This window comes from Mastigoproctus giganteus, chromosome 2 (genome assembly GCF_048544385.1).
Source record: "Mastigoproctus giganteus isolate SK-2022 chromosome 2, ASM4854438v1, whole genome shotgun sequence".
In the NCBI taxonomy this organism is placed as follows: domain Eukaryota; kingdom Metazoa; phylum Arthropoda; class Arachnida; order Uropygi; family Thelyphonidae; genus Mastigoproctus; species Mastigoproctus giganteus.
Window position 1 is genome coordinate 247,518,641 of NC_143576.1, and position 22,923 is coordinate 247,541,563.

Below are 22,923 nucleotides of genomic sequence, written 5' to 3' on the forward strand. Positions count from 1 at the left end.
AAAGTTTAAGCAATACTAGTTTAATTTAGTTGAAATTAATTTTTGTAGAAAAGTGGTTCAAAATAATGAGAAATTATATAATGAAAGAAAACATACCTAAAACTCTGGCAAAGGGTGGCTGAAAGAAAAAAATAGAAGTCAGTGCTAAAAACTGAATAAAACCAAAACCAATAAATTCAAAGCTTGAAATAAGTACTACTTACTTGTTTCTTTATTGCTGGAGCAATATTTAATTTTCTTTCTCTGAGAACAATACCATCAACCTAAAATTAGATATTGGGTAGACTAAATTTGCTGTTTAGAAATGAAAATAAAATAATAAAGCCCAAATTCTAATTTCCACCAAGCATCATATTGCCCATAGTTCTTATATAGGCTGCTGGCAGGCTACAAGTTTAAAGTCAAGACAGCTGTCTGAGCATCTTGTCTTGGCAATCAATTATATAGGATTCTCTAACCCTAGTCTCCAACCTTATAGCACCTTAGATCTACTTTCATTACTGAAAATGAACCTTTATTTGTGAAATTGTTATATAATTAGAAAGTAGATAATTGCAGTTGACAGTAATAAAGTTTTATGCTAGCAAATAAGGTACTCAAGAAGTTGACTTGGTAAATGGAAACTAAAATTTTAAAGTAAAATACTTTAATTTCATTTTTAAATGAAAGCTTATTTTTGAAAATAAGCATTTGTGTACTACAATAAAGTAGTATTAGCAGCATGAATGTATTGAATTAATAATAAGACTATTTTCTACAATTTGTAGAATTCTGGTGTGTAAGCTGACATTGTAATTTAAATACTGTCACTAAAATGTTTAAGTGAGTGCTTTGTTCTGATGGCATTAATACAAAAATTTATGAGCCAAAGAATCATTTCCCTTTCAAAGCTGCATTCACTAAAGTAGCTAAAGGCCAAAAAACTCCATGCCTATTGATTTTGAATTGATCATTTTCCAAGGATGCCTCCAATTGAAATTCACCTTTCATGCATAGCAGTTTCTCATTAACTGCTAAAAGTAACAAATTCAACAAGAATTTCCACTTTATAAGTGCAAAAAAAACTAATCACTGAATTTTAGGCAATCTCCCAAAATCATTGTACACCATTATGTACATCAACCATATTGCTAAAAATTTCAATTTAATGATTGAAATCAATAGTAATTTTTGGTATAAATGCTTTGTTTCTGTATAGTGTATTAGAAAGACTATACTCAAATAGTTAATTTTAAGAATATTTCTAGGAATAGTCCTAGAAGACTATTCACAACTGTTCAGCCACCTAACCTATGGTTTGAAAAAAAAAATCTAGAGGAGCTTTGAATGTAGAGTGCTAGTCTTTTCACACAAATTGATTTTGTTTTATAGTAACTAGTCCCCATTAAATGAATGTCCAGTTTTTGCATACAACTTTTGGTAGATTACATGGTGAATGGAGATTATATCCATTGTGCTATATGCACAGGTAACAAAATTGATAACCGTTCTCCCACACATGATAGGAAAGACCAGAGTTAAGTCCAGCCAATGACATGAGAAATTGGACTTTCAAAAAATGGCCAAGTTACTCAATAGCTATTTGTTGTACCACAAAAAGATGGCTAGCCTACTCTCATTCTAATAAGTAGTGGGAGCCAGACTTGTTCAAAAGCCACTAAGTGGATTTTCTTATTGATTTGAAATTGTTTTTCAAAAACTTGATTTAAATTTAGTAGTATAGCATTATTTTGTGATTTTCTGATTAATCTGGTGTATTTATTCTTTACTTGGGGCCTTGTAATTGCATAAAAGTATTGATAAGAGTATCAACTCCACGTGTTATGAGTTGCACTCCGCTGAACAAGAAGTTTTTTAGCCATATTTAGGTGCTTTATTTACCAATTGATACAAATTATTTTCTATAAGTAGCTTAGACTTAGTCAGGATCGTTAGTTTATTCTGAATTGACAGTGAGATTTGGAAGTTAAATACTTAAGTGTGCGTAGATTTACCGTTCTTAACTTGCACCATTGTTATACAATACGTATATCCTGAATTAGATAGCATTTGTATAGTATATAATATTCAATTAATCAGCAAAATCTAATTTTGTTAAACTTTGTTATCAATTAAATTGAACTTTTAACTAAACACATGACTTAGATTACAAAACATAATACATAACTTGATATGGAAATTATAAATAGAACTCAATATTTGATACTAAAAAATATATATATAGCATTATAACTGTGTTGGGATACAAGTTTAGGGATATAATTTTGTATTGAAATTTAAATTATTGAAATTAAATCAAAATCATGACTCAGACTAGAGCAGCAAAGCAAAAGGCTCAAGCTAATGGGGCAGTTCACTCTGAATCAGCCTTTTAAAATGCACTGCTTGCATGATGTTGGTGGAGCAATCAGGTACAGGACATGATATTTCCACAGGGGATGTCTGTGTGAGGGATGCAAGGAGTGTAGCAAAATCAGGCAACTCAGTGTTGTTATGAGGCTATATGAGAGCTTGAAGGACAAGGCAGATGCCCTTGAAGGATTTAAAGGGAGGGCCCATCAAGATCTCAGCTGCCCACATCAATGCCAGAGCTTGCACTTAATCATTATGTAACACAGTGGCAAACCCCAAGGCAGAATGTGCTGGTCCCACAGGAACTAGTAGTTGTTGGTGGTGACTATTGTCAGGGAAATGGGGAATATGTTTTGTGAAAAGGATAGATGGAACAGGACCAGGGTATGTCTGCCAGGGACAAAGGTTGATGTTGTAGAGCAGATATCTTTTAAGGGCACAAAAGGTGATATAGTTGTACACATTGACACTAATGATATTAAGAGTAGACCAGCAGAATTACTTAACAAGTACAGATCACTGTTGAAAAAAAGCTGTGAATTAGGGTTGAATTTGAAAGTGTCTGCAATTCTGCCTAGACATGATAGGAGGGAGTATATAATGAGCCTTGTCAATCAATTTGGCCCTGGAAAGATTGTGCAAGGCTCAAGGGGTAGAATTTTTTCAGCCTGGTCTGTACTTGTTAACAGGAGAGACAGCTTCTACAGGAATGGGATACACTTAAATAGAAAGGGTGCAAGAATATTTGCTGATGCTGTTGAGGCAGTGTTAGGTGGGTTGGAAAACTGCTAGCTTGGGGGACAGAAGGACTAATAGATTAACAGTAGCCACTGGCAGAGGTGAAAATGATTCTTGCACTGCTTCTATGGGAATGAGCAGAAGCCCAGAAAACAAGATGCAGGATATTTCAGAGACTGCTGGGAGTCATTGCAGTACAGTAATACCCCGAAGTTACGCGATAGGTGGGTCCGACGAAAATCACATAAGTCGGGGTACAACTTTGCATATAAATACATGCAAATTTTGCTTAATTGGGACCAAGGACTAACAAAAACACTAGTTTAGAAGAAAAATATTAATAAAATTGCAGTTCTTTATACATATATTAATACAAAATGTATTAAAAAAACAAATGACTTACGTAAAAAAGTTATTTCGATGTCGATGGCTTCATAAAATTAACAAATTCGTCTGATGACACAGCGCGTTCTTTTTTTCACGCAGAATTTCTTCGTAGCAAGCTAATAATTTTTTTATTCCTTGCTTTGTAGCTATAACACGTTCTTCGTTGGAGTCTGTTTTCTAAATTTTTAAGCCCTTTACAATTGAGCTCTTTTCAATTTTCAACCTGTCAAGTTTGCAATTGTCATGTGCTTTTCGCTGTTGCTTCATTTAGGCCTGTAGCACGTGCAATATCACATGGTCTTTCATTTTGCTCAAAGCGTTTCACAATTTCATATTTTTTCTCTATCGACAGAGGTGGACTGGCCATAAGCCTTACCGGGGAAACCCCGGTGGGCCAGTGTGATTTTGGCCATAAACCATAGTATGAGGCCACTATAAATTTTCCTGGGTAAGAATTTTTGACCCAGTCCGCCTCTGTTTATCGATAATTGCTTTTCTTTTTCTCTCTGAATCTGCAGTGTCTTCACCAGGACGATTCCTTTTCACTTTTTAATTAAGTATTTTACTCATTTTTAGGGAATAAAGTGCAATTACAAAACGAGGAGGCACGCTTGATACGCATAAACAAAGCTGTGTGCATGTAGCAACTGAATAAACAACACCATAAAGGCAGAGATACACTATTAACACCTCACATTTCCATAAAACAATAAAAATCCAGTTGCGTTTCTGCTAGTGAAATGTTATAAACTGGTAGTAAACTCGATCTAATTGCATTTGCGATTATACCGATAGCTGGAATTGTGTTGGTTTTTACGTTATTATGGTGAAATGTGTTTCCCCTTCACTGATATAAAAAACATAAAAGCAGCAAAGTTGAATTTTGTTCATCTTTCGCTCTCATTCTCCGCCATCGCACCGTATATTGATAACATATGAAAAACGACCTTGAAGATAGTGGGCGGCAGCGTTGCCAAACGAAAAAAATCAAGAACCGCGTAACTCAGAGTTCGCGTAAGTCGGGGTATTACTGTACAAGTAAACACATGGGTTGTGTTAGGGTAGCTAAGAAAAAGAACAGGTGCATGTATACCTCTGTGTACACCAATGCTAGGAGTTTGGTAAATAAATTTGAGGTATTGCTCAAAGCATCAAAGGCAGATATTGTTGGGATATCAGAGATGTGGTGTCACACAGATATAAGGAATGCAGAACTGGAATTTGGGGAGTACAATGTCTACAGAAAGGATAGGAAGGGAGGAGGGGTTATGCTATCAATTAAGAAACACATAAAAACCAAGGAAGTGAAGCCAGTCAACATTGCTGGACAGTGCAGTGTCAAGTCAGTTTGGTGTGACATAAGCATTAGATCAAAATTGAGTAGGAGTGTTCTATACGCCTAATGAGTATAAGAAACTGTACAGGAAAATAGTGGGCCAGTAAATGTCTTATAATGGGGGATTTTAATTTCAGAGATATTAAATGGAATTTGTGGGTTGGTCACTCATACACTAGCAAGGCTTTTGTGGATTTATTGGATGATTGTTTTCTACATCAGCATGTTTGGGAGGTAACTAGAGGGAGTAATACTCTTGATTTGATTATCAGTAGTGATTCTTCATGCATTAAGAATCTGCACATAGAGGAACCACTAGGTGGCAGTGTGCTGAAGTGGGATTTACCCAAAGAGGTAACTACCATCAGGGGTAAAGGGAAGGGTTATTGCTTTCATAAAGGCAACTACGATGGTCTGAGACAGTATTTAAACTCTATACAATGGGTCCAACTGATGTTACCAACAGCAAATTCAAAATGGAAAGCATTCAAAGAACTTCTCCTGGAAGCTACTAGGCTTTACATACCAACTAAGAAATATTGTTCAAGGTTTAGGCCTAATTGGATGTCAGATGAACTAATGAGACATATGGCAGAGAAGAAAAATGCATGGTATACATATAAATTAACATGTGACAGAAGCCTATGATAGATATAAGTTGATCTGTAAACAAGTTACAAAGGAGATTAGGCAGGCAAAGTCAGGTGAGAAATCTTTTGCAAAGGATGCAAAGAAAACCAGCAAAGAGTTCTTTTCTTATGTAAACTCTAGAAGGAAGGGGATGAATCAGATTGGTCCACTAGATATTGATGGTTCAACTGTTGATGATCCTGCTTAGGTAGCTAACAAACTAAATGAATATTTTGCATAGACATTCACACATGAATTATTTAGCTAGGGAAATGCCAGAGGTGTATTCAACTCTGGCAGTAAACTAGATAATCTTGTTATAATTGAGTAAAATGGAGTAAAATCAAGATAAACACAAGAAAGGCACCTGGGGTGGATGGGATCTATTCTGTTATATTAAAGGAGGCAGCAAAGGAAGTAAGCAAACCCTTAGCCATAATTATGAGAGCTTCCTTGGACTCAGGGAGGTACCCATAGACTGGAGATGTGCAAATGTGACCCCAATTCACAAAGGCTGACACAAGTAATTATAGACTTGAAGATTATTAATTTTCCTGAAACACAAATTGAGGCACTGGTTAAAGAAACACTGCAGGATCATTTAGACAAGACTTCAGTTATAGCTCAGACATAGCATGGTTTTGTTAAGGGGAAGTCTTGCCTGACCAATTTGATTGGATACTATGATGCAGTCACAAAAGAACTGGATGCAGGGAATAACTTTGATATTATATATTTGGATCTTAGAAAGACTTTTGATACTGTTGCACATGGAAGACTGCTACACAAATTGGAGCAGTGTGGCATTGGAGGCAAATTGCTGCTATGAATAAAGGGGTGGTTGAGGGGGGAAAAAGACAGTGGTAATCAATGGACACTACTCATTGTGGACTAATGTTATTAGTGGAGTCCCTTAGGGTTCACTGTTGGGTCCATTGTTTTCTGTATTTATAAATAATATTGATGATGGCATATCAAGCTTAATGTCCAAGTTTGCAGACAATACAAAAGTTGGCAGGGTTGTTAAGGACAATACTGAGTCTATGCTGCTGCAACAGGATCTGGAAAGATGGAGCAGATGGGCTGAGAGGTGGCAAATGAAGTTTAATATTGACAAATGTAGAGTACTACATATGGGAAACAGTAACCCCAGAGCAATGTATCAACTCTGTGGTACTACACTCACAGTGGTAGAGAATGAAGAGGACCTGGGGTAATTGTGCAGTTAGATATGAAGTTCCCTGAGCAGTGCAGATGGGCTGCAAGAGTAGCTCATGGTGTCTTATCAATGATATACAGGAATTTTTCTAGTAGGATAAGGTGATTCCCTTGTATAAGGCAATGGTCAGGCCACACCTCGAGTCCTGTATACAGGTCTGGAGGCCTCATTTCAAAAGGATGAGAAGCTGCTGGAACAAGTACAGAGAAGGGCAACAAGATTAGTGAATAGAACAAAAGGTTGCTCTTACGAACAAAGGCTTAAGTTCTGCAAATTACAGCATCTGGAGACTAGGCACCAGCAAGGTGATAGGTGTATAAAGCCTTGAATGATTTGAGCATGCTCAATGCTGATGGGATTCTTCCTCTGAATAATCACCTGAGGACAAATTCAGATTGAGGAAAGACAAATATGGGATAGATTGCTGCAGAAATTAGCCTTTAACCAGTGGGTAGTTATTTGGAGGAAGACTTCCATCCCTTGTTGTAAAAGTTGATAGCCTAAATAAATTTAAGGCTTAGCTGGACAGGTATTTTGAATGAATGGAGGGGGAAGTGGAAGTGTTTTTATTTATTTTTTGGCTGATGCTGCATAAACTTGCATCATATGCCTCTACTAATGCTAATATCTAACAATAAGAGGAAGAGTAAAGTGATAATTTTAAGTAATCTTTTAATTTTTAATGTACTTAAATATGCCAGATTTAAAAAATTGTTAGCCAGGAAATCCATAATTCTATTTAGTTTAGATTAGAAAGATTCTTTTAATATTTTCAAATTTATACTTCTTTCTGGATCCTTTGAGCCTCCTCTTCTGTTTCAAATGTCACAAATCCATATCTAAAAATAGAACAGTTTCTTGACTATATAAAGCTTCAATGTGAAGTGGAGAAAGTGTTTAAAACTTAAACTATGGCTGTCATAAGCTTCATATGAAGTACCATTACTATTTATCTAAATTATAGATAAGCAAACCTGTTTCATTTTTTCAATTAACTTGAATAATCAAGTTAAGCAAGGCTACAAGATTTTTAGTTGACTGAAATCAAAGTGTTGAAATTGAAAGTGTCTGCAATTCTGCCCAGACACGATAGAAGGGAGTATATGATGAGAGCCTTGTTGATCAATTTGGCCCTGGAAAGATTGTGCAAGGCTCAAGGGGTAGAATTTTTTTCAGCCTGGACTGAACTTGTTAACAGGAGGGATTGCTTCTACAGGGATGGGATACACTTAAATAGAATGGGTGCAAGAATATTTGCTGATGCTATCGAGGCAGTGTTAGGTGGGTTGGAAAACTGCTAGCTTGGGGGGAGACAAAGACGAATAGATTAACAGTAGCCACTGGCAGAGGTGAAAGAGATTCTTGCACTGCTTCTATTGGAACAAGCAGAAGCCTGAAAAACAAGATGCAGGATATTTCAGAGAATGCTGGAAGTCATTGCGGTACAAGTAAACACCATAGGTTGTGTTAGGGTAGCTAAGAATAGAAATAGGTGCATGTACACCAATGCTAGGAGTTTAGTAAATAAATTTGATGAATTTGAGGTATTGCTCAAAACATCAAAGGCAGATATTGTTGGGATATCAGAGACATGGTGTCACACAGATAAAGAATGCAGAACTGGAATTTGGGGAGTACAATGTCTACAGAAAGGATAGACTGGATAGGAAGGGAGGAGGGGTTATGCTATTAGTTAAGAAATACATAAAATCCAAGGAAGTGAAGCCAGTGGACATTGCTGGACAGTGCTGTGTCAAGTCAGTTTGGTGTGACATAAGCACTGGGAGATCAAAATTGAGTAGGAGTGTGCTATAGGCCTAATGACTGATGAGTATAACAAGAAATTGTACAGGGAAATAGAGTGGGCCAGTAAATCAGTCTTACAATGGGAGATTTTAATTTCCCAGATATTGACTGGAATTTGGGGGCTGGTCACACACACTAGCAAGGCTTTTGTGGATTTATTGGATGATTGTTTTCTACATCATGTTCAGGAGGGAGGAATACTCCTGATTTGATTATCAAGAGTGATTCTTCATGCATTAAGAATCTGCAGATAAATGAACCACTAGGTGGCAGTGATCACAGTGCACTGAAGTGGGATTTACTCAAAGAGGTAACTACCATTAGGGGTAAAGGGAAGGGTTCTTGCTTTTGTAAAGGTGACTACAATGGACTGAGACAGTATTTAAATTCTATACAGTGGGACCAAATGATGATGTTACCAACAGCAAATGCAAAATGGGAAGCAATCAAAGAATTTATCTTGGAAGCTACTAGGCTTTACATACCAACTAAGAAATATTGTTCAAGGTTTAGGTCTAAATGGATGTCAGATGAACTGATGAGGCATATGGCTGAGAAGAAACATGCATGGGATACATACAAATTAACACAAGACACAGAAGCCTATGATAGATACAAGTTGATCTGTAACCAAGTTACAAAGGAGGTTAGGCAGGCAAAGGCAGATTACAAGAAATCTTTGGCAAGGGATGCAAAGAAAAACAGCAAAGAGTTCTTTACTTATGTAAACTCTAGAAGGAAGGGGATGAATCAGATTGGTCCACTTGATAGATGTCAACTGTTGACAATCCTGCTCATATAACTAACAAACTAAATGAATATTATGCATCGACATTCACACATGAGTTATTTAGCATGGGGAAAGCCAGAGGTGTATTCAACTCGAGCATAAGCTAGAGAATCTTGTAATAACTGAGTAAAGTGGAGGAGAAATTGTTGAAGATAAACACAAGAAAGGCACCCAGGGTGGATGGGATCTATCCAGTTATATTAAAGGAGGCAGCAAAGGAAGTAAGCAAACCCTTAGCCAAATTATGAGAGCTTCCTTGCACTCAGGGAAGGTACCCACAGACTGGAGATGTGCAAATGTCACCCCAATTCACAAAGGAGGATAAAAGGCTGACACAAGTAATTATAGACCTGTGAGTTTAACTTCTGTTCCAGGAAAATTAATGGGGGCACTAGTTAAAGCACTGCAGGATCATTTAGACAAGACTTCAGCTATAGCTCAGACACAGCATGGTTTTGTTAAGGGGAAGTCTTGCCTGACCAATTTGATTGGATACTATGATGCAGTCACAAAGGAACTGGATGCAGGGAATAACTTAGATATTATATACTTGGATCTTAGAAAGGCTTTTGATACTGTTACACATGGAAGACTGCTGCACAAATTGGAGCAGTGTGGCATTAGAGGCAAATTGCTGCTGTGGATAAAGGGGTGGCTGAGGGGGAGAAGACAGTGGTAATCAATAGACACTGCTTGTTGTGGACTAATGTTATTAGTGGAGTCCCTCAGGGACTAGTGTTGGGTCCATTATTGTTTTCTGTATTCATAAATGATATTGATTAGGGTATATCAAGCTTAATGTCAAAGTCTACAGACTATACAAAGGTAGGCAGGGTTGTCAAGGACACTACACTGCTGAAACAGGATCTGGAAAGGTTAAGCAGATGGGCTGAGAGGTGGCAAATGAAGTTCAACATTGACAATGTCAAGTACTACAAATGGGAAACAGCAATCCCAGAGCAACATATCAACTCTGTGGTACTACACTGACAGTGGTAGAGAATGAAAGGGACCTGGGGGTGGTTGTGCAGGCAGATATGAAGTTCTCTGAGCAGTGCAGATGGGCTGCAAGAGTTGCTCATGGTGTGTTGTCAATGATAAATAGGAATTTTTCTAGCAGGGATAAGGAGGTGATTATTCCCTTGTATAAGGGAATGGTCAGGCCACACCTAGAGTACTGTATACAAGTCTGGAGGCCTAATTTCAAGGATGTAGAGCTGCTGGAATGAGTACAGAGAAGGGCAACAAGATTAGTGAATGGAACAAAGGGGTGCTCTTACAAAGAAAGGGCTTAAGTTTTGCAAATTAGTGTCTGGAGACTAGGCACCAGCAAGGTGATCTGATAGAGGTGTATAAAGCCTTGAATGGTTTGAGCATGCTCAATGCTGATGGGATTCTTCCTCTCACTCAGAATAATCACCTGAGAGGGTATAAATTTAAATTGAGGAAAGATGTAGGATAGATGTGTGGAAATTTGCCTTTAGCCAGCAGGTGGTTGGTGGAACAGACTTCCATCCCTTGTTGTGGAAGTTGATAGCCTAAATAAGGTTAAGGCTCAGCTGGACAGGTATTTTGAACAAACAGAGGGGTGAAGTGGTTTTTTTTGGCTGATGCTGCATAAGCTTGCTTTCTTGCATCAAATGCCTCTACTAATTCTAATGCTAAGTGGGAGTCACAAGAGCAGTAGTTGCTTAAATGCAAATTAATGGGCAACAAAAGCCAATATGCATACTCTGAAATTGGCATTTCTAGAAAGTTATGGAGGAAAAACTTATCAAGGTGCTCACTTCATTTTCAAATGTTAGCATGGCATCAATACTAAGTATTTGCAGAAATAAATACTAAAATACTATGTTTGATAGCAAGAACTTCAATAGTTCTTGTTTGTACTTTAATATGCACATTAAAATGTCTAAATATTGGTTAGAAGTACAGGGTGACTAAATTGGTGGGGTTTCTGTGGCCTATAATTTTATAACCTGAACCAAAATAAGACTGCTTATGGAATATGAAAATGTAACTCAGTTTTATTACCTATAGAATCAATACTGCAGAATGTTAAACTTCAACATGTGCACTTTTGTGGCATGCAGATGTCCAAATGATATTTCAAATTTCCCTCAAGTGTTCTCCAGCATTTTCAGTGAAACTGCTTTGATCAGAGCAACAATCTGAGCTTCAGTTCATCAAGTGAGATCAGTGATCTTGTACACAATGTCCTTCACACATCCCCACAGGAAGAAATCTAGCATTGTAAAATTGGCCAAGTGCGGTGGCCACTGAATTGGTCCACCATGCCGAGAAAAATGCATGTCAAGAAATTCTGACAAGTCCAATGTGGCAGTGCACTATCCTGCTGGAACACCTCATTTGGCTGATGATTTTCCAACTGGGGTAACAGATACAGCTGTATCATGTCCAGATACATCACCACTGTTGCTTCCACAAAGAGGGCCCAAAACTTGGGAACATGACAAAGCACACTAGACACTGACCTTTAAACTATATCTTTCAAATTGTGAGAGGGTTTTCTGATCCCCATATTCTATAGTTATAGGGAATTACTCTCCCTGATATGTAAAACATCACTTCATCTCCAAATGCAATTCATCAGCTTTGACAAAATGAAAACTGAGGGTTTATCCTGGGGCTTTAAAGCCTACACAATTTGCAGTTTGTAGGCATAAAGATGGTGGTTATAAACAACCCTCCAAACAGTTGTTTGTGGTATACATAACTGCAAAGATGATGTCTAGTTGATTTTTGTGGGCTTTGAGAAAACACTTCATGGATTTGATCAACATTTTCCTGCTAAGTGTTGAGTCTTCCCACTCCTTTTCAGTGCAGAAAACTACTAGTCTGTTGAAATTGGTTTAACCAATGTCAGATAGCATTATCTGAAGGTGGATCTTTTCCATACCAAGTTATGGAAAAATGTTGCATTATTAGCATGATGCAAGAAAGCAAGCTTATGCAGAATCAGCCAAAGAAATGCTCCCATTTCACCCCTCTTTGTTCAAAACATCTGTCCAGTTCAGCCTTAATTTATTTAGACTATCAACTTTCACAACAAAAGATGGTTGTCTGTTCCACTAATCAACTACCTGTTGGCTAAAGGCAAACTTCTGCACATCTATCCTATATCTGTCTTTCCTCAATTTGAATTTATGCTCTCAGGTGATTATTCTGAGCAAGAATAATCAGCAGTGATACATGCTCAAACCATTCAAGGCTTTATACACCTCAATCAGGTAGCATACTGTCTTTAGTGTCCTTAACAACCCTGCCAACCTTCATATAGTCTGCAAACTTGGACATTATGCCTGCTATACCATCATCAATATCATTTATAAATACAGAAAACAATGGACCCAACACTGAACCCTGAGGGACTCCACTACTGACATTAGTTCACGATGAGCAGTGTCCATTGATTACCACTATCTTCTGATAATGGACTGTTTTGAAAAGTCCATTATGTGCATTGCCTTCTCTTGAAGGGTCACCATTTGAAGTAATGCAGTCAATCTCCCAGATATTGATGTGGCAAGTACAGTGTGGCCAGAGGAGAGAGAATTAGAAGATTGTCTTCCAGTTGTAAATTTATCCCAATGCCTTCACTTCCAGATTCCTAAGGTGTCTAGTTTAAGTAATATAGCCTATCTTTGTAGTCTTCAGTCTGAGATTTAATACAAAGTGGGCAATTAAGGTGATATTGTGCCACCCCCCATAGGAAGGGGGTTTGCTATTATCAGTCTTTCAGAGTGATCATTCCTTAGATGTGGCCTACAGAACTAACACTACTGCAAATGTCTCACCAAGAAAGTTGGATAACTAAGCTTCTCCCCAGATGCAAACATTTAGAACACTGCTTATACAAGTATCTTTGAGTGCTTACTACTCAAAGTAAAAGCAAGTAATTTGAAGTTAAATATCTAAAATTTAGAGTCCTAAAGTGAGAAGTGAAGACATTTGAATCACAGCAAGCAGTTTGACACAATGCATAGACATTCACTTGCAAGTGCAAGTGGGCAAAGTATGACCCATAAACAAATTTGTTAATCACTCTTCAGTTTTGTTGACAAAACTGTTTTGTATGAACAGATCAAGTGTTAGCATAATTTCAGCTAATATTTGATCCAGAGTTGGTCACTGACCATTTGTAATTAAGCTTTCTTGGATGATTTAACTCAAAGTAGTAGCATAGCAACTGAATTTTAGCTGTGCTCTTATTTCTTAGAATGTCAGTTCTGCTATACAGCATTTGTTTCCAACAATAGGAACATTAAGTATTTCTAGAAATAAATACTGAGTAACTGATTTACTAAAAGAATCCACAAATTATAGCAGGCTGCAAGTTTTAAACAAGGCTAAATGAATTGGATATACAGTTCAACAATACATAAGGTGTAGAAATAAAATTTCTGGGCTGGTGCAGTCATGTTCAGTGAGTTAAAATAAATATGAAGTGGTATGTTGTAATTCAAAACTTCCAGATGGTACAGAGGTTGTCTAGTAGGCTGAAGTAATAACCAACTTGGTAGCATTAACATTCCTTATCAATTTTACAATTGAGCAACAAATATCAAATTATTTTAAAGAGCAAAACTGCAAGAGAAATGCAAGAAACATTAACTGTTAAGTGATGAAACAAAGTTGCACGAGTGTGAATAGGATAAGCAATTCAAAGACTGATACAAGGATCCATCAACTACTTTAAACAGACATTTGCAGGGGTTCAAGGAAATTGACTAGATCTTTGATCCTCAATGATGGCAAAAGAGTTGGACATCAGTTGCACTGTTGGCATTTATGGCAAGCAGATGTGCTTTGTGCCTATTATCTTTCATAGTGACATTAATGATGCATAAACAAGAGGGGATTAAAGCAGGATTAGTGAAGTGGGATTAGAGCAGGATTTCAGAGGTTTAGTATATTGTAAAGTTTATTTACATAGGTTTTCCCTGTAATAGTTTTATATTATGAATAATTTTGAAAGTTTTTTTATTAATTAGCAAGTTTCATAATTGTTATTTCAAAATCTGCCTTGAGCACTTTGTCAGAGGGCACCATGACTTGTATGGAAATAGCTGATAGCAATTTCTGGGAGAGTCACAATTTTATCCTTTGCAGAACCTGTGGCATGTATTCCAAGGTTGACCTAATGAATAATCCTAGCTCACTTGGAGCTTATTTGTATTGTAAGGAGTGCACCAATGTTAGGTTACAATTTGGTGCATTGCTAGAACAGAGTCAGTCACTCAAAAAAAGTGGGTGACTGCCTTTGAGAATAATGTAACTGGGAGCTTGTCAGGACCCTAGCAAGCTACCAAATGATGCAATCCAAATTTGGGCCCCAGAACAAAATAACCAAGTGCAAACTATTCTGATTCAAAAGGAATTAGTTCTATTAAGAGACTACTGTCAGGGAAACATTTTGTAATAAGGATAGGTGGACTAGAACCAGGGTATGTCTGCCAGTAGGAACTATTAATGATATCACCAACAGACTGTCAGATTTTAAGCAGGGAAAAGAGATTATTCATGTGGGGACTAATGACATTAAGCATACACAATCTAACAATTTGTTAAACAAATATAGGACCATGCTGAAGAAATGTTGCAAGTTAGGTCACAATGTGTCTGCAATTCTGCCCAGGCACAATAGGAGAGATATGGTGAAAGCCATGTGGATTAACTCTACTCTGCAAGGCTTTTGGGGGGATTTCTATCAGCTTGGCCCACACCTGTAGATAGGAATTTTATAGAGACTGGATACATTTAAACAAAGGTGCCAAGGTTTTTTACAGTATTATTGAGGATACCTTAAAGGTTCAGGGAAACTGCTAGTTTGGGGCAAGGGTAATATAGATACATGTTTGTCTGATAGTATTGGTCAAGTTAACTCTTGCACATATCTCAAGAGTATTTGTTACTGCAACAGAACATAGTAGCAAGATGTTCTGAGTGGGTAGCAAATGCCAGGGAAGTGAGCTTAAACACCTTTAAGGGTATGTGTCAGAGTAGTTAACTATACAAATCTTAATTGTTTATACAAGAATGTCAGAAGTGCCATCAATAAAATTGATGGCATTTGAACTGCTAGTTAGGACAAGTAATGCTGAAATAGAGCTTACAAAAACAGTGCAACCAGGAGATAAGGGAGGATGAGTCTCAGTACAGCATGTATAATGTATTTGGGAAGGACAGGGAAGATAGAAGGGGCAGTGAGGTCATTCTTCTTATCAAAAGTAGCCCAAATGCAATGAAAGCTTTCCTGGATTCATACGTTTTGCATGCTAGTATAGAATCTGTTTGGTTATTTGGTTTTTAGGAGCACTAGCAACTAAGGCCATATTGTGCCGGGAATATGCAGTGGTTGAATCTGACCTTTCCGCATCCTCTGTATTTGGTCTAATCAAGAAGACTGCTATGCACTGCTGCTCCTTCCCACCTGGCTACAGAGGCACCTAGAATCTGTTTGGTGTGAAATAGTTGGAAGCAAAAGGTGAGAGTAACCTACAGGCCAGTTGATTGTGAAGATGAGCCTCTACATGCAAATGAATGGGCAAGTAAGCAAATGTCTTATGGGCAATTTCAATTTGTCTGTAATTGATTGGAGCAAATGGGAAGGAAACTCCATATGGGGGACAATTTTTAAATTGTCCCAATTGTTACTTGTATCAACATGTCAGGGAAAATACTAGGGAAAAGAATACTCTACCTCATCACCCATGAACCAGATGACACAATAGGGCTGACAGTACAGGAACCAGTAGAAGGAAGTGATGGAGTTGTATGGTGGACAATGGAGAGGTAGCAGTAGTTAAAGGCAAAGGAATGGGTTATAATTTCAGGAAAGGAAATTATGCCTTAAAGTGCTACATGGTCTCTTAACTAGGTAGATATCTCAGAACAAATACAATTGAATTATGGTATACCTTTACATTAATCACAGAAGCCTTGAATGCTTATATAGCATTAAAAAACTCCAAAAGGATTCCAAGTTGGATGAACAATGAAGTTGCTAAATTGCTTGAGCAGAAAAAGACTGCATGGAAAAGTTATAGCAATAGAAAGTACTGAAGCCTATAACAGTTACAAATTGATTTCTAATAATGCCACTGAAAAGAGTAGGCTTGAAAAAGGCAGATGAGAAATCTCTGCCAAACAGGGGGATAAGGAATTCTTCACATATATAAATGCAAAGAACAAACCAGATCAGACCCTTATGTAATGGATGTGGGATAGTATTAGGTACCCAAGCTGAAGTTGCAGATGAATTCAGTTACTTTGCATTGATATTTACAGAAGGGAACCCTTCATATCAATGACAAATTCTGGGAGTGAAGTTGAAAAAAAATGTAATTAATGATGTTGAAAATTCATAAGTTTAATGAAAACTTGAGTCTATAGGCCAGTAAGGCTCCTGGGGTTGATAGAATTGACACTATAATCTTATGGGAGGCAGCAAGTGAGTGCATTGAACCACTAAGGCTAATTATGAGAGCATCACTGGACTCTGGATTGATTCCATTGGATTGGAAAAGTGCCAATGTATCTCCAATACATAAGGGCAGTTCTAAGAGTGAAGTGGGAAATTACCAGCTGGTTAGTCTAACTTCAGTAGAAGGGAAAATCATGGACTATGGGGTCAAGGGTGGAATTCAGGATCACTTAGAAATGGAATTCTGAAGAGTACTCAGAATGATTTTGTAAAGGGAAAATCATGTTTAATTAATCTGGTTAGCTATTTTTATAGGGTCAATCAAGAGCTGGACTTGGGGAATTTGTTTATTTGGATTTCAGCAAAGCATTTGACTCAGTCCCACATGAGCAGTTACTTTATAAGCTGGAACAGGTTGGAATCAGAGGGAAAAATCCTAAGATGGATAGCAGGGGTGGCTTCAGGGCAGGAGGTTGTGAAACGGTTATTCCTCATATTGGGTTGATGTAAGGAGTGGGGTTCCCCGAGGAATAGTATTAGGACAATTGTTTTTGATTTTCATAAATGATATCAATGAAGAGATAGGTGTGATGCCTAAATTTGCAGATAAAAATCTGCAGAGTAGTTGATGGTTGCTGCCAAGCACAGCTTCAGAATGACCTAGATAGGCTTCAGAGATGGTCAGAAAAATGGCAGCTATGCTTTAATCCAGCAAAGGTGTAAGGTATTGCACCTGGGGAACAGTAACCCCAAAATAACTTACTTGGCAGAGTTGAACTAAAGCCAGTAGCAGAGGAAAGGGACTTGGTATCACAACATGGTCAGATGAAGTTCTCTCCAAGCATTGTAGACTGGTTGCAAAGAGGGCCCATGGTGTCCTATAGATGATTTATCAAACAAACAATCACTAGTAGAGAAGGATGTCAATCCCATTAAAAGGCTATTTTTATTAGACCACACTTTGAATACTGTGTTCAAGTATGAAGACTTGCACCTAAAGAAAGACATTGTTCTTGAAAGGGTACAAGAGTACCTCACCTGGTGAGATTGGCAAAAGGGCATCCATATGAGGAAAGACTTAGAATGTGGGTTGCAGAGCTTGGAAACCAGGCACCTTAAAGGAGACTTGACTGAGGTGTTTAATGCATAAGCAAAATGAACAAGGTCAAAATTCAGTTAAAATGATTCTAGAACTAGGGGTCATAATTTCAAGTTATGGGGGAAAGGGAGTTTAGACTGGATTGCAGGAAGTTATTTTAGCCAGCAAGTTAAAAATTATTGGAATAAGTTACCTGCATGGGTGGTAGAGGCTGAGTAAAGAAATTCAAAGGTCAGCTGGATGGGACATGCATAGGTTGTCATTTCCTTTTCTCTTATCAATTTATTATTAAAAAGTTAATTCTTATTTTGTTTTAAGTATTTTTGGCTGGTCCAGCATAAGCTGCAGTCTTTCTTGCATCATATGGCCATTACTAATAAGGAAAATGTCAAATTCTACAAAAAAATTTGGGGAAAGATCTGTGCAGAATGTGTTACATAGCTGCACAAATGAGGCAGAAACATTATCATGCAAAGACTTCATCCAAACCAAGACTAGTCTAGTTGCTTGAACTGTATTGTCCATGAGTGTTGGTTTTTCACCAAGACTTAATGCATGCAGTGGACTTTGAAATCATCAAGGCCCAAAATGTTTACACAAGTCTAGATCAAGAGTCCCAGTTGATGTTTTCAACTAACAGAGTACAAATTCACAAGGAATTTGTACCTAAAAGGGTACAGAGTCAATGCTGTATTCTATTTTATTATTAATATCTATATGATGCAAGGCAGCCTGAGGCTTATGCTGCACCAGAAAAAAAAAAAAAAAAGTTTCCAAGTAACCCTGAGAGAGAGACAAAAGTAGAAGGGAATCACCAAGGGAATGATGATATCCAGCTCAGGACCCTGGGTGTGCCAAGCCCATACTCACCAGATGTGAACCCCTGGGGTTGTTTTGCATGTGCTTCTAAGACTATTGAAATCCATTTCCCAGGTGAGCTGCAATTTCAGGGGAAAAGGAAGTCTGTTCCTGTTGAATAATGTCTCTACCCATTCATCACTTGACAATGTCAGACAAAACATGGCACTGTCCAGATCAACTACTGGCTCTATTCTGCCAGTCTACCAAGGTGAAAGCTGCCCTCAAAGATCTTAGGATAAAGAAAAAATGAACAAACTAAACATCTTTGACAACAGTAAGTTCATTCAATCAGGTGGCAATTACTTTGAATAAAGATGTGTTTTAGCTCCTTCACTTTTTCTTTTCATTGTACCACTCCAGGAAGAATATTACTACACCTTGTATATACAGTCAAAGTTCTATAATGTTCCTCCAGGGAATGAGAAAAACTGAAAATGTTATATAGGAAGAACATTGATAGTGCAAAATCCCAAACAAATGAGTAAAAGCTTGAATATTTAATGTAATTCTAATACAATGTATTATCTTAGATTTACTACATTATTAAATTAGAGGAGGAAGCATGCAAAACTTCACAAATGCATCACTGAAGGTGGTAAATCCTGTGTCTGAAGTAGTTGGCAGTCAATTTCATCAGTTTCATTCCATGGTTAAATAAAAATTGCTTTTGAGACCAATTTTTATTTAATAGCATTCTTTGCTAGTTTTACTTAACTAGATTACACCTTTATAGTGGCTGAAAAACTGGACTTCACATGTAGGTACTTGACAACAAGTACAGTTATTCACAAAATAAAAAATTTCTTGCTCATCCTGTGATTTAAGTCCCTCATGCATTCTTCATAGATTTGTGAAGTCATGTCTTTGGTTTGCTCAATACAGGGTCTTCAAACCTTTAAAGCTTCTGGGCTTTCCCAACAATTAAAGGAGGAAGCTTCTGTGCCAGTCATGTTTGTTGTTAGAAGCATGGTAATCTGTTTGGCCTTTTTTCTACTACTACATTTGCCTTTAAATGCAAGTGTTTTATCTAGTAGCAATTTAATAAAGTCCAGTTTCATCAGCATTGAAGATGTGATTGCAGTTTTGTCAGCAAAACATTTTTTAAATAATTTTCCTTCCATTCCTTTGTAGTCACTCTCCACAGCTGCACTTTCACTACACTTTGAAAAACAGACCACAAGTCTTAAGTTTCTGGAACCATCTATCCAAACTTAATTCTTCAATATTCATTTGATGCACAAACAATTCAGCCTTAGCTTTTAAAAGGCTTACTATCTACAGGAACTTTTTGTAGACATTAGCCTTTCCTAAAGTACCTTTTCAATATCCAGATACTTACCTTTCATGCTTTAATTCTACCAGGTGCAGAAGCAGTCTAAAAACTTTGCCACTCTTTCAGAATACACTTAGGAAAGTGGAACTGTTTGGCAATGTTAGTCTTAGAATGTACACCATTATCTATAACATGCAAAATCCTAATTTTTTTTGTGATAGGCAAATCCATCCACTTCCTTGGAGCCATACCAATACACTGATTTCTAACCAATGTTCATTTGATTACTTCACTACAAGAAAAGAGCATGGCAAATCTTTAAAAAGAATTTCACTGTCAGGCTGTAATTACTCAATATTTGAAGCCTTGTCATTAATGACAATATTATAATAAGGAAATGAAAATTCAGATTGAGGTAGAAATTTATGGTGTTATTGAAATTTTTTTTCTAAGGTAGTTATACTGAATATATAGGAGTATTAGGTTAATGAGAAATTGGCTAGGATCAACCATAGGATGTTGTGTTCAGACATTAAAAAGGGGGTTGCCATAAAGAGTTTGCCTGTACTTTATTTTCAATGATACATTTAGTCATCTTAGATTTGCAATCTGAAGCACTATCAGTGTTGTAAGCTAAGGGACAATATCTTGAATGTTACTCTGATACAAGTTCCAGTTAAGCAATAGCTCTTTGAGCTGAAGTGCTACAGATTCTCAAGCCTTTGTGGAGGAGCAAGAAAATTTGCTATTTTTGTAACTTACAGATGTATGCTTTCTTTCATACCATTTTTCCCTTGCCATTGAAGTCAAACTGATCATAGGATATTTACAAGTGTTCCTCAACCTTGCTTTAATGCAAAAACAGGCCTGTAAATAAACATCAGGAAAGCATTTTCTGCTAAGAAGCTTGAAACTTCGTGACAAACAGGTACTTAGACCTGGTCTCTTAATGTTGTGTACATTGCTAATTTTTCAAATTTAGCAAGAGTTAAAAAGGTAATCTTTCATATGTAGATAAACAAAATTCAGTGAAGAAACCAGCATTAACATAGAATCCTATTTTACTCAATAGCAACTACTGTTGATGCTATAGCATCACTTGCTCCTAAAGTAAAGGGAGAAACAGATGGTCATCCAATGACTGGCTATCATGCCAAGTAGTTTCATTCAAATAATTTAGTAAAATAACAAGGTTTTTTAAAGGAATGGCCATTAGGACAACACATTAACAAATGAAGTAGATATTTTTCCTTGCTATGGTATTTTGATAAGTTATACTCAAATTTGTTTATAAGCTCAACAGAATTAAACTTACCCTTTTGAAATTCCAGCTCTGTCTGTGATTATCTTTGTTGCTTTCACATTACCATATCTTGAGAACAATGAATGAAGTTCTCCTTCTGTTGTCTAAGAGACAGGAAACATGACTTCATATTAGTTTGTTATTCAAACTTAATAGAATATCTAATCTAATTTAAAAATGAAGTTTATATAGGAAACTGACAAAGCTCCAATAATGTCAACATGCTGTGAAGGGTATTTATACAATGATTGTGTAACTTTGCAAAAAACTATAACACAAGGGTCAGTACATAAAAAATAAAATCCATAACATTAGCAGCAGCAAATAATGCAAGAAACCAAGTTTAGAGCATCAGCAAAAAGCTTGGCATTCATATATTCATTCCCTCCAATGTATATTTCTTTGAAATTTTCAAATATCAATTTCTACAACAGATGAAAGTTGTTCTAGCAATCTACATCCTAACCACTAACTTACTAGCTAAAGGCAAACTTCAATTTGAAATAGTCCCTCATATGTACAGTCTAAAGGAGAGAAAGAATCTATCTTTCAAAAGGAAATGGAGCCTCTTCATGTGTAGTCTGAAGGAGAGAATAATCCCATTCTCTCCATCTCTATACTGCAGACAATGCCCAAGCAAATGTTGTGCTTAAATAGCATGCTTTTAAATTTGAAATAACACCCTGATCCATAGGTTGACAAGTGGAGTGTTTGGCAGTAGAAATATGACTTTTGCATTAGAATTGAAATCTAGATTAGGATGTCCAGGAGCATTATCCATCTAATAGAAGCAAAATATTGAAAGGAACATTGTCTTTACAATGATTTTAACCTCTGGAATGAAGCAGATTTAAACCAATCTTCAGATTGTTATCCATGCTCTGGTTTGATTGGAAATGCATGGGTAGGGTGGCTTTGTTGCCCTTAAATGCACAAGGGCATCTAGAATGGTACACAAGCAGTGGTTTTAATCTGTAACCTCCCACTGCATTAGTCCCAAGCAAGAGCATGGCCCTATCTTTTGAAGCCTTGAAACCTGGCATTGTTTTCCTCTTTGGCAATGTTTGATCTGGTATTTTTTTAATATACAGCAGTCTTAGTAATGAATGGGCCTGGTGTACTGGGGTCCATGGTTGAGAAAAAGATACGTACAATGATAACCCAGTTTAATGTAATATAATAAATATATAACAAGTAGCAGGCAGTAGCTTTCAAGACTAGTCTTTCAACTAAATTTAAATACAACAGATAAGCACAATGAGCTGAGTGAGGCATGTAATTCATTTGCTACTGTTGTTGCATGGATGTGTGCTGTTTTACTCCACTGATCATCTAGCATTAAAATGCTTGTCTCTAGGATGGGGTGTAGATGTATGCCTTTGTGGTGGTTTAGTGCCTTTGGATTGTTTAATGTTAAATGACTAGCCATAGGCGGTGGCAAAAATGTTGTGAGTGGTCTACTATTTCAAAGTCATGTTTGGGATCAAGATCATGGTCAGTTTTGGCAAGCTGAAACTGACCAGTCTGCAGTTGTGGAACATTTCTGGGCCACCAACCATGATCTTGATCCCAAATGTGACTTTGAAATAGGTAGACCACTCAACATTTTTGCCACCACCTATGGGCTAGAGTCACTTAACATATTAAACAATCCAAAGGTAATAAACTGCCACAAAGGCATG

The 22,923-nt window shown here is 37.0% G+C and overlaps 1 protein-coding gene across 1 annotated transcript in view; it reads right to left on the reverse strand.

Annotated features, from left to right (window-relative positions):
* The window catches only part of LOC150090353 (uncharacterized), a 92,475-nt gene that overhangs the window by 35,716 nt on the left and 33,836 nt on the right, over nucleotides 1-22,923 (reverse strand). The window contains exons 3-6 of the mRNA XM_090369085.1: nucleotides 21,254-21,345; nucleotides 7,447-7,501; nucleotides 204-263; nucleotides 97-118 (exon numbers count right to left, since the gene is read on the reverse strand). Of these exons, the coding sequence (XP_090225211.1) occupies nucleotides 97-118; nucleotides 204-263; nucleotides 7,447-7,501; nucleotides 21,254-21,345 (229 nt within the window). The remainder of the gene's footprint in view (nucleotides 1-96; nucleotides 119-203; nucleotides 264-7,446; nucleotides 7,502-21,253; nucleotides 21,346-22,923) is intronic.